We start from the raw sequence: 12,487 nt of genomic DNA on the forward strand, positions 1-12,487 counted from the left end.
AAATAGTAAACTTAAAAAAACTAAATTAGATCAAATTGACACCTCATTTGTGGAGTAAAAATGAGATCGAATACATTGATTTCATAGTGGTGAAATGACGCCCCCTACCGTTAAACTTTGACACTGCCATGACATCTTAACACAGAGACCTTGGAAAACGGAGGGTGAGTGCAGGCTTGAGGCAGATGCCACAGTGCACACCCACCTACACATTCATTATTTGGGGGAGTGTAATTTTAGAGCCATGTCTAGAATAGAGTGCCCCAGGGATGTTCCCTCGGTTGAAAGCCTATGCAGTTTTTCCATAGACTTTTGGAAAATCGCAGAAAATAAGCTCTGTGTTTAACAAAGGGTTATGACACTTACACGTTTTGTCTATCAAGATAATCTTTACAAGTTAACACAAAATCTATCCATTTTGAAGCCTAAATAAAGTCGTCAGATATAAAAAGCTAACAGTAGGCTATAAACGGACTACAGCACACCATGGTCGCGGATCAACGTCGTCACCACCAAGCTTCCTCAAACTTTATTTTAAAAATACCTTTATTTAAAAACATGCTCGCTGATTATGATCTGTGCTGTTATGAATACTTTTCCACTTTTTCATGAGAAATGCTGTCCAAATGTCCCGTTTTCAATGATGACGTCTAAAGTCCCCGCCAAAGGAAGTAGTCCCTTTTAGCAACTTGTTAGCAACCGCCGATTTTAAGACATAGTAAAAGTTCAAAACATCACAAGTGGGTTATAACTGGTGTGTTTTATGTCATAGATCAAAACGTGAAAATATTTAGAGGCTTTGTTTACCACAGACCTTATTTCAGGCGATTTAGCAAAAACCCATTCAAAAAACCCATAGACTTTACGGCGTTGGAACCGGAAGTCCTAAAATGCTAACTCGCTTCCGGGTTTTGCCTACAAAACCGCGTCATCCCTGGGGCACTCTATTGATGATCACACCCTGCCTGTTTTTTTTAACAAGTTATATAGTAAAATATCTAGCTTCTTGCCAGACCGCATTCAGTATTCAACTTACGAAAAACGTGTAAGTGACACCAGTTCTGCTTTTTTCGTAAGTTGAATACAAGGACATAGCACGCAAATGTAAAATGTATTGCACTACAGATTACACAATACATGCTTTAAAAAGTCATTTGTAACGTATTTTGTTAGATAACCCAAGTTTTGTAACTTAATTTAAATACTTTAGAATACTTAAGAATACTATTATGTAACATAAAAAAGGTAATTGCGAGTTTTTATCTCACAATTCTGACTTTCTTTCTCAAAATTGTGTTATATAAAGTTGCAGTTGCGAGCTATAAAGTCGTGAGTTTATATTGAGAAAAGTCAGAATTCTGAGATATAAACTTTTGAGAAAATTTTTGAGAAAAGTCAATTCTGGGATATAAACAAAAAAAAGTTGTGAGTTAAAAACTCAATTTTGAGAAAAAAAAAAAATCAGAATTGCAAGAAAAGTCAAAATTGTGAGATACACACTCGCAATTTTCCAGAAAAAAGTCAGAATTGCAAGAAAAGTCAGAATTGTGAGATATAAAAAGTCAGAACTGCAAGTTTTTATCATGCAATTCTCACTATAACTTGTAATAGTGAGTTTAAATCTCACAATTGCTTGGAAAAAAGTCGGAATTGTGAGATAAAAAGTCGCAATTACCTTTTTCAGTTACAAAAAGGGACTCACAAACAACTATTGCAAAACATGAAAACAGTTGTGGATCAGTAATGACAGGACAGTTAAGATTCAAGGGTATGTAAGGGTATTTTTGAATGAGGCATTTTTTTTATAAATTGTGTCATTTTTTTCTTGTGGACTGTATGTAAAAATCGGTTATGTGAAACAGCTTATTCAGGACAGTGCTAAATAATAACATGACATTTTTATGACCCCTCTTATTTTGTTAAAAATTATTAAAATGTTGCATATTCTGCAAGAATAAAACTTGTGAGCAGAAATGTTAGGATGCTTTTGCAGACTGTCAGAGTCGGAGAATCACCAATTGCCACATCAATTGCCCGTCACAGTTTACATTAATGTTTCAATTAAATGAGATTCCAATTCAAAATAATCTCTTTGGTAATCTAAAATACTTTTCAGATGTAACTGTAATTTGATTACCACATATTTCAAATATAACTTTGTATTTTAAATAATTATAAATAATTTAAAGGTGGTCTGGCGGAAGCTATTTTACTTTATAACTTGTTAAATATGGATATTTTTCTTACACAAACGCATCGCTTTGCTTCAGAAGGACTTTATTAACCCCCTGGAGCCATGTGGAGTATGTTTATGATGGATGGATGCACTTTCAGGAGCTTCAAACTCGTTACTTCCATTCACTGCCATTCAGGATATTTATATATATTATATAATATTTCTCCGATTATGTTATCAGAAAGAAGAAAGTCATATACACCTAGGATGGCTTGAGGATGAGAAAATCTTGTTAATTTTCATTTTAAAGTGAACCTTTAAATTCGTAAGCATTAATTAATGCTTTAAGTATTCTATTATGAACTAACAACGAAAAATGATTTTACAGCACTCAATATATTTTCAAGTTAATTTAACATTAATGTATTATGAACAAACATCACCACTGTTAACATTAAACAATAGTAGGCCTATTTTCCTGTCATTTTTTGAACTACTAATATAATAGTAGCAAGTATTTTCATGATGTTTAGATCATTTATGTCATTCCAAAACCGTATGACTTGCTTTCTTTTACAAAACACACAAGAAGATATTTTTAAGAATGCGTTTGCTGCTTTTGGGTTCATTGGGTTCCAAAAACAACTTCAGATCTTTTTGACTTTCATTATAAGGTCACTTTTTCAAAATATATTTTGAAATTTTGTGTTTCACAGAAGAAAACAAGTCATACAGTTTTGGAGCGACATGAGGGTGAGTAAATAAATGATGGCAGAATTTTCATTTTTGGCTTGGTGTTTCCAGTTGTTCTGGTGTCGACAAACTTAACTTGATAGTAAAGTACAGTGTTCCATCAATGTCATCCATTTTTATTAATCAACCATTTCCATATTAAAGGTACAATTTGTGATATTTTTTTCCGCTAGAGGTCGCTAGAAGCCTATTCAAAACAAAGGCGTAGTTTGATGACGCCAAGTTTTAGAGCGGAAACTTGGGAAATGTGGTCTCACTCAACGGAGGGTGCAAAAGAATAGGGATTGGATTCTGGAAGAACTCATGTTCGTGGATGCGATTATAAACGTTACTGTAGTATGAAGCAGAGCAGGACTGAATGTTGCGGGAGCTGAATGAGAAGCTGGAGCGATTGATCAACACACACGCCTCACTAGCAGCGGGACTTTTATTATGACACAGTCGCCGGCGCCGCTTCCGCTTTTCCGGTCATGAGTTTTTCCTTGTCGACAGAACCAGCGGCAGATGGTAAACAGTAATTATGTTCCATAAATAAGTAACACAATCCACCATAAAACGTGCAAGAAGTAAATAAGGAACTGCTTGAAGCGAGCTAGTGGTTTGCTGGACGCTAGACACTACTTCCGCATTTGTCCACGGCACTGTTGTCATGTGGTTTCTGGTTTCAGTAAAGGCGGTAACAAAGGTAACTGACGTCATTGACAGGCGACTGCACTGCCCCGTGTCACTGTTTAGAATGGGAATTTTCTCATGATTTACAAGTAGTTGAAAACATTAGAGATATTGTTTGCTGGACAAAATATATAACACTAGCCTAGTGGTTTTTTGATATTTTACTGCAAAAATTTTACATATTGTACCTTTAAACCATAACCATATTTCTTAGAGCTATATTTTAACTGTTACTTGGCAGACATCGACAAAAATCTGATGTATGAATGTGTGTAGCTGTGAAACTCTTGGCCTCCACCCATGAAGTGCTGAAGGTCCAGCGCGGTACAGTGATTCCCATGGGGTCAGGCTTTCCCTTGTGCACACTTGGCTCTGAGACAAAACCTTTAATAGTAACCCCAATGTGAAAGCCCTCCCCTTCCTTCTGCCCTCAGCACTCTGTCACACCCCGGGCCCTCTCTCATGACTAAACATGGGCCTTTGGCATTCTGCAAATTAAGGAAAGCCGGGTCGAGCTGAATATCTGGTAGTAAAGTAGACCCGGCTCTCAGAAGGACCCCCTGAGTGAGAGGGTCAGCCTGATGAATCTGTGCTCAGCCATATATCTCACGTCACTATGCCATGTTGAGTATGTCTTGAGAAGTATCAAGTCCACACATAGAGTAGCCTCGCTTTTCCCCGTAATGTTTTTCCTAAAAGCTGTATGACTTTCATTCTTCCATGGAACACAAAAAGATTTCTTTAGCAGAATGTCCAAGTGAATGAATATGAATGGACCACAGCTGTCAAGAAAGTGTTTTAAGGCACAATTTTTTGTGAATAACAAAATTCAGTTTCTCACATAAAGCTATCAATACAGCTTCAGAAGACTTGGATTACAGTCTTATAGACAATTTATGGGCTATAAAATGGGGGCTTAACTGGTCAAAAGTGACTTTGTTTACAAAATTGTTTCTTTCTATTCAAAAAAGGATCCACAAACATATTAAGTAGCACAACTCTTTTCAACATTATAATGTTTCTTGAGCACCAAATCAGCATATTAGAATTATTTCTGAAGGATCATGTGACACTGAAGACTGGAGAAATGATGCTGAAAATTCAGCTTTGCCATCACAGGAATAAATAACATTTTAAAATATATTAAAATAGAAAACAGATGTTTTAAAATGTAATTATATTTCACAATATTACTGTATTTTTTGATCAATTCAGCATTGATTTGCATAAGTGACTTATTTTAACCTGTTAATGGTCAAAATATAATATTTTATATAAAACATATATTTTACAAAACAAGTTTTACTCTAAAACTGCAAGAAAATCAAAGCCAAAAATCTGAACAAGTTGTGTTCCAAATTTTACTCAAAAAAGTGATCTGAACCATATATTTCCATTATTTTCATATAATTTATGAAGCAGACATCCTATATAGAAGTAGTATGGGAAGTTTGGCAGAATTTTATATGAATTCAACCTCTAATAAACATAAGAACAACATTTTACACAATCATAAATGTTTTTTTTCAATTAAAAACATTTTCAGACCTTTTTTTCTCAAAAAATTGAATGGACGTTATCTTTTGAACTCTTGGCATGAAAACAAACAAACATGTTTCAACCAATCTTTCATGATTTTTCATGTTCATCGCTATGTCAAAATAAAGGTCTGAACATGCGAAAATATTCTTGTTGCAAATTGATAAATCACTGCTCCTCAGTAATTTACTTTGAAAATCAGTCACCAAATATGGAAACTAGAGATTGTACACTTTCAAATGATATATAGCTAGTTCTTCAGTCAAGATTAGTTTAGGTTTAGTATAGGATATTAGTGTTTTAAATATGTAATGGCTGTGGGCCAGTGACCGACCCAAAACTTAAAACTTATTATATTATTGTGCCTACAATACATTCTAACATATTCTAACCACAAGACTGTAATTAAAGATTATAAACATGTGATAATTAAATCAATACACCAAACACTCATTCAATAATCCTAAACAGAAAGAGTTCCCAGGGAACAATAATGCCACCCTAAAATCCTCTTCAAACTGCTTTAAGTAAATGTTTAATTCCTGATTAATATAACACTCATTTAAATAGCTTAATGACTGCAGATAAACTCAATGTTTAATAATTAATCTCACTCAATTAGTTGTTAATCCTACAGCATTTATTCCAGATGGCCACCAGAGGGAAGCACGAACCACTTCTGGAGGCATGCTTGCTCCTTCATCCATCAGGACAAGATCAAACACTATGTTAATCTTGTTCTGATAATTGACTATAATCTTGATTTGTTTTATAATTAATAGATATGATGATGATCATATACATAATAAGTAATAGATGACAGCATTACTGAATGAAAAGTTTGATAATGTTTTAATTTAATTATAAGATTAGGATGATTTGGACTTCTGTGGATTTATTTTATTCAACAGTTACATTTTAATGATTTTTATAGATTATAAAATCACCCCTTCTAACACCATCACAGACAGCTGTGAGAGGAACTTGTAAAATGTGTAAATAAGAGGCGTTGGGGTGCAGGCGGTACCGATGCACAACTCAATGTTGTTCAGTGTTATTCATTAACGCTCCGCCCCGGAAAAAGTCCGCGCACTAAAATAGCTCCATGTCTAACGCGTTTTCATTAAATAAGATCGCATCCTGAGACTCGTTTTCACTGCTGTTCACATTGTCATCCAGTTACGTGTTGATAGGATACCTAATAAGAAGCGTTTGTGATTTGTTCATCTTTCTGCGTCAAGCAAAATTGGCGCGAACCGGAGCGCAAGGATATCGTGAGGGAAAAACAATCCGTAGTATTAAAGCCCACGGGGAGCAGCTGTTCGAAATCTTGCGGTAAATGACAAGCAGCCGCTCGGGTCTGTAGTCGCAGAAGTGCGCAGGTTGAGCGGCTCGACTCACCCGACCCCCTCTCTGGACTTACTTTTACTTGATACTTCAGACTCACTGACATCTGACCATACTGCCAGTTTCACTCAGTTTCACCACAGCTACGGTACGTCCTTCTGAATTGTGATTTATTCTCGTTTTTTAAATGTATTTATAACTCCTTTTTTGGACCATAACAAGACTAAATTCTTCATTTTTTTTAATGACTTTTCTTCTGTATGATCATTATTAACACGTAACATGTTAAGCAACTTGATAAGACAACAGTACTTCTGAAGATGATTCATTTAAAGGGCTAAGTTAGATTGTAATCATGCTTTTTCTTCTTCACAGGCACTCACCATGCCGCTGAACTCAAGTATGGCGAGTAAAAATTATGATTACGACTACGATTCCTACCAACCCTATTTTTATATCGACAACGAGGATGATGATTTCTATAACCACCAGCACGGACAGCCACCGGCGCCCAGTGAGGATATATGGAAGAAATTTGAACTGCTCCCCACTCCGCCTCTCTCCCCGAGCCGGCGTCCCTCTGTGTCAGACACCTTCCCCTCCACTGCCGACAAGCTGGAGATGGTTTCGGAGTTTCTCGGGGACGACGTGGTCAACCACAGTTTTATTTGCGACGCGGACTACTCCCAGTCTTTTCTGAAGTCGATTATCATTCAGGACTGTATGTGGAGCGGCTTCTCCGCCGCAGCTAAGCTGGAGAAGGTGGTGTCGGAGAGACTAGCGTCGCTCCAGGCAGCGAGGAAGGAGTCATCCAGGAGTGACTCTACTGACGGCTGTCGGTCCAGCCCTAACGTCAGCTACCTTCAGGACATTAGTACCCCTACCTCGCAGTGCATTGACCCGTCTGTAGTGTTTCCCTTTCCGTTGACTGACAGCGCAAAGCCGTGCAAACCGTCGCCCACAGCAACAACAACAACACTGCCGCTGGATACTCCACCAAACAGCGGGAGTAGCAGCAGCAGTAGTAGTGACAGTGATTCCGGTGAGTAACAGTTCGCTTCTCGTTTTAATCTAGCTGTAATTCTTTTTTTTTTTTTTTTTTTTTTTTTTTTTTTAAAGAATAAGGTGGTGATTTACATTGGTAGTGGTTAAAGCGTTAATCCTGGGTTGTTGCGTCAATTACGTAAGGAGACGCTCCCACCCACTGCGCGTTATTCTACGCCAAGTTGTCTAGTAGTATGAATACGCAAATTAACGTTTTTTTTACTTTTTTTAAATCCAAACAGATGACGAAGAGGAGGAGGAAATCGACGTTGTCACGGTGGAGAAGAGAAGGTCCGTGAGAAAGTCTGACGCGAACGCAACGCATCAAAGCCCCGTCGTCCTCAAGCGGTGTCACGTTAATATTCACCAACACAATTACGCCGCTCCCCCATCTACGCGGAGCGAGCAGCCTGCAGTCAAGAGGATTAAATTCGAGAGCCACATTCGGGCGTTTAAACAAATTAGCCACAACCGAAAATGCGCGAGTCCCAGGACATCGGACTCTGAGGATAACGATAAACGGAGGACTCATAACGTGCTCGAGCGGCAACGGCGGAATGAGCTCAAGCTGAGTTTCTTCGCGCTGAGGGACGTAATTCCTGACGTGGCGAACAACGAGAAAGCTGCCAAAGTGGTGATCCTCAAGAAGGCCACCGAGTGTATAGTGAGCATGCAAGAAGATGAACAAAAACTGATATCACTTAAAGAGCAATTAAGGAGAAAATGTGAACATTTGAAACAGAGACTTGAGCAGTTAAGCAGTTCTTAAGTTGCTTGGACTTAATTTATGGACTGATATTGTTTTAAGCATCCTTGTATGGTTCTTCCCAATACAAGGTATCAAGGGTGTGGCAAGTAGTGAACAATCTGACATTGATTTATACAATTACACTGCCTCAAGTTGAACCGTGGAGGTTATTTGTATTTAATTTTATTTTTTAGTAATGAAATGGTCCGCGGTTCCGTTTTACCGTTGGCCTTAACTTAATGTTTTGTTTTTGTATGTTTTGTACATAATGCACATATGTATTCAAGATGTTGTTGTTTTCTGAATCATAAAATGCGTTTCTCTATAAAAGTGTTTTTTGGCTAATCATGTCTTCAATGTGGACTCATTGATTTTCTTTATCAGTTTCATGATGACCCATTTTCTAAGCCTCCCATTAGGAAACAGTCCTGCACCAATCCAATGTTTAATTGATTTGGTGCACATAATTTACCTTGGCAATGCTCATCTGTCAGATTAGGATGACTAATGCTTGTGTCACAATTACATTCTCAATTTAAAAGCATCAAAGCCAGTGCTTTGTGTAAAGCCACTTAGGCTGAATCACATGTCTACATAGTGATTCAGTCATCATCTGGCTCGAATTCAAGAAGTTTACAGTGGGTTGGCTTTTAGTTAATCACATCATCTACCAGAAAATAAAGATGAGTACTTCTAATTTTCCTCTACACATTTTACTACAACACTGATTTGTTTTTAAAAATGAGGTAATGTTTAGACATTTAACTTGCTAAGAAGAGCTTTGCACCTGCTGCAAGAAAATATACATCCTTCCCTTCAGCGGAGCAGTTTTGAAGACCATGTTGGAGTGGGGGATTCCTATGGAATCCCATAGGAAATCTAGCTTAGTCTTACCCTCGCCTTCAAATAATTTTTGTTTATAAGTGTGTCAGGTTTGGTAGATGACATACTTTATGGATGGGCAACGTTTGTCCTGGAGTGCCGCTGTCCTGCATAGTTTAGCTCCAACCCTAATGAAACCCATCTGAACAAGCTAATCAATGTCTTCCCAACCCTGCATCCCAATGTGCATACTCTCCGCCCTAAGTAGTAGTGAATATTACCAATGTCACATTCTGTTTAGGATAGCTAGTATGCACATTGAGACACAGGCTAAGGTGAGTTTTATTATCAGGGTAGGAGTTAAACTCTGCAGGATCGATGTTGCCAATCCATCCTCCTATTTTCTCTAATATAAATGTCTTGTCCTGCTAACTCTATGAACTTTTAAGGAAACCATTGTAGATGCCTTTTATCTCTTGCACACATGCTCAAACACCTTATCTGATCACTTATCAAAATGGTGTGTGATTTAACCAAATACATTAAAAACATGCTCCAGTTTGTCAAGCATCCTCTAATGAACCTCTTACACCTGTGGAGCTCAATGTCTAGAGGTACTGCCATGTCATTTGATGGTCTGCATTGTTATCACAATCATTTTCAGCATGAGCGTTACTGTAGATAAGTGTTTTATTACACACCCTGGATTTATGTGGAGGAAATATGCTCAAGAGTCCTGAAAAGTGAAATCTGACAGTGTCCGGTTGTCAGATTTTTAGTTTCAGTATCAAACACTGTGGTGTTTACAATCACTATTATGATGATAATGCAACTAAATAGACCATATAGGATAGTTTCACACGCCACAAGTTAATTCATAATGTTTTGTGTAGTAATTTTGTGGAGTTGTCGCACCGTGACGTCAAGCCCTGATCTGACTCTATGCAAAGCGCCCCACGACGCGCGTGCTGCTGTGAGCACATGGAGGGGAGAGCAGGACGCACACTTAGCAGCCTGGCTAATGTAGCCTGTGGGTCGCAAAATACTTGGTAATGAAGAACATTTCAGATGTGGAAAGTGAACTGACTTGCCTAAGGCGTCCAAAATGGTAAGACTCTTCTCCATTGTTGCGTTTAAGATGCATCAGTTGTGAAACAAAATCTTAGCTTTAGCGCAACAAAATGTGCTTATGTTTTGTGCCACAGGTGCTTATATAGTCAGTAATCAATATAGGTTTGAATGGGAAACTCGAAACAACTGATTATAAAACATAATTATTATTAACATTTGTATTATTATACATTAATTTTGGGCACTGAACTTTGCACGTTTATGGGCAGTGATTTGTTTTGATTTGTCAGAGCTTGTTGATTTAATGCAACATATTGACATCTGCATTTACTGATAACTTTTAACATGGCATTAATGTGACTGTTATTTATACAGTTTTGATGTTACCTGTTGAAAACATTCAGTTGATGACAGCTTAATATATTTTATGTGGAGTTTGTGTGTAGTTGTCTTTGTCTTATAGAACTGGTTATGAAAACTACTGTATTAAAAATAAACATCATTTGCTAAAAGGTTACAGTGTTATGCTGCCAAAATGGAAGCTTTTCTTCTGTGTTTTGTGTGTATTTTATAAATGACCATATTTTTAAATGCAAGTCAGGCAAGTGGGTCCATTGATTATTTTATGGTGTGATAAATTCAATGTACCATTAAATGACTTTACCAGAAAAGGGCCACACAAATTTTAGTCAAGTTTGCCGATTTATTCTTAATTTGCAGGTCATGTCACTGTCACTGTGTAAGCAATGCCTGTTTCCCTCACTACGTGTGTTGACAGTGTGGTCATAAATTATTTTCTGAGGCGCTCAGTCTGTCATTGGAGTTAGGACTACCCTGTAAGAGATTTATGATCTGGAGGCTGGTGGTGGACGGTCATGAGGAGGGGGTTCCCTCTACCATGATGTGATGTTATATTAACTTCATGGTACTTCCAGAGACAGACTTCTGTAGAAAAACGAATGGAAGAAATTGGCTAATCATTAGTTGCATCCCTAGAGAAATTATAATTCTATACATATGCAAACAGAGACTGTAGGATTGTCATTCCAAACCTGTGTGCATTTCTTTCTTCTGTGGGACATGTTTGTTGTCCATTCATTGAAAGTCCATATAGGGTCCAGTGTTGTTTAGGACCCAGTTGACTTTCATTACATGGACAAAATTGAAGCATTCTTTAAAATAACTACTTTTGTGTTCTGCAGAAGAAAGAAAGTCCTATAAATTTGGAAGGACATGAGGGTGATGTACTGTAAATGACAAAATTTCCATATTTGTATGTGAACTATCCCTTTTAAAGGGTTAGTTCACCAAAAAAATGAAAATTCTGTCATTAATTACTCACCCTGATGTCGTTCAAATCCCGTAAGACCTTCATTCATCTTCAGAACACAAATTAAGATATTTTTGATAAATCCGATATCCGATAGCTCAGTGAGGCCTGCATTGTCAGCAAGTTAATTTACACTTTCAATGCCCAGAAAGGTACTAGAGTTATATTAAAAACGGTTCATGTGACTACAGTGGTTCAACCATAATGTTGCGAAGCAATGAGAACACTTTTTGTGTACCAAAAAAACTAAATAATGATTTTAATCAACAATATCTGTGATGGCCGATTTCAAAACACTGCTTCATGAAGCTTTACGAATCTTTTAGAAAGGTACTAAAGTTATATTTAAAACGGTTCACTTTCGTATTCTTAGAAAAGCTTTTACTGTACTTCCTACGCCTTCCCTATTCTACTTGCGGAAAAAATATAACTGGCGCTAACCTCCGTTCGGTCCGTAAGTTGAATAGGGAAGGCGTAGGAAGTACAGCGTAAGCTTTTTGAAGAATATGAAAGTGCGGTTTTGGCGGAAGCACTTGGAAGGCGATCATTTGTTTATGTAAAGCGCAGATAAGACCCTTATTCCTCGTCTGGTATCGTTTAAAACCCTTTGAAGCTGCATTGAAACCTTCAGCTGTTTGGAGACCATTGAAGTCCACTATAAGGAGAATAATCCTAGAATGTTTTCATCAAAAACCTTAATTTCTTCTCGACTGAAGAAAGAAGAACATGGACATCTTGGATGACATAGAGGTGAGTAAATTATCAGGAAAATTTTATGTGAAAGTGGACTAATCCTTTAAGGTTGAACCACTGTTGTCACATGAACTGTTTTAAATATAACTTTAATACCTTTCTGGGCATTTGAAAGTGTAAATTAATTTACTGAGCCATCGGATTTTATCAAAAATATCTTAATTTGTGTTCCGAATGTCAACGAATGTCTTACAGGTGTGGATCGACATGAGGGTGAGTAATTAATTTTTCA

At 37.3% G+C, this 12,487-nt stretch overlaps 1 protein-coding gene and 1 long non-coding RNA gene across 3 annotated transcripts in view; both read left to right on the plus strand.

Moving 5' to 3' along the window:
• Positions 1-6,271: 6,271 nt before the first annotated feature.
• On the plus strand, positions 6,272-8,623 carry mycb (MYC proto-oncogene, bHLH transcription factor b). The gene is made up of 3 exons (XM_067362860.1): positions 6,272-6,635; positions 6,863-7,529; positions 7,774-8,623. The coding sequence occupies exons 2-3, from the start codon at positions 6,872-6,874 to the stop codon at positions 8,298-8,300; spliced, it is 1,185 nt and encodes a 394-aa protein (XP_067218961.1). The 5' UTR covers positions 6,272-6,635; positions 6,863-6,871; the 3' UTR covers positions 8,301-8,623.
• A 1,326-nt stretch (positions 8,624-9,949) lies between these two features.
• The window catches only part of LOC137003434 (uncharacterized), a 61,105-nt gene continuing 58,567 nt past the window's right edge, over positions 9,950-12,487 (plus strand). For both annotated transcript variants that reach the window (XR_010891967.1, XR_010891966.1), the window contains exon 1: positions 9,950-10,209. This is a non-coding gene — a long non-coding RNA (uncharacterized lncRNA). The remainder of the gene's footprint in view (positions 10,210-12,487) is intronic.

This window comes from Chanodichthys erythropterus, chromosome 16 (assembly GCF_024489055.1).
Source record: "Chanodichthys erythropterus isolate Z2021 chromosome 16, ASM2448905v1, whole genome shotgun sequence".
NCBI lineage: Eukaryota > Metazoa > Chordata > Actinopteri > Cypriniformes > Xenocyprididae > Chanodichthys > Chanodichthys erythropterus.

Bases quoted from the DNA above. Each gene is read 5' to 3' on its own strand.
- mycb (XM_067362860.1), top strand. From the start codon at position 6,872: ATGCCGCTGAACTCAAGTATGGCGAGTAAAAATTATGATTACGACTAC. The intron at 7,530-7,773 runs GTGAGTAACAGT...AAATCCAAACAG, and splicing joins TAGTAGTGACAGTGATTCCG to ATGACGAAGAGGAGGAGGAA.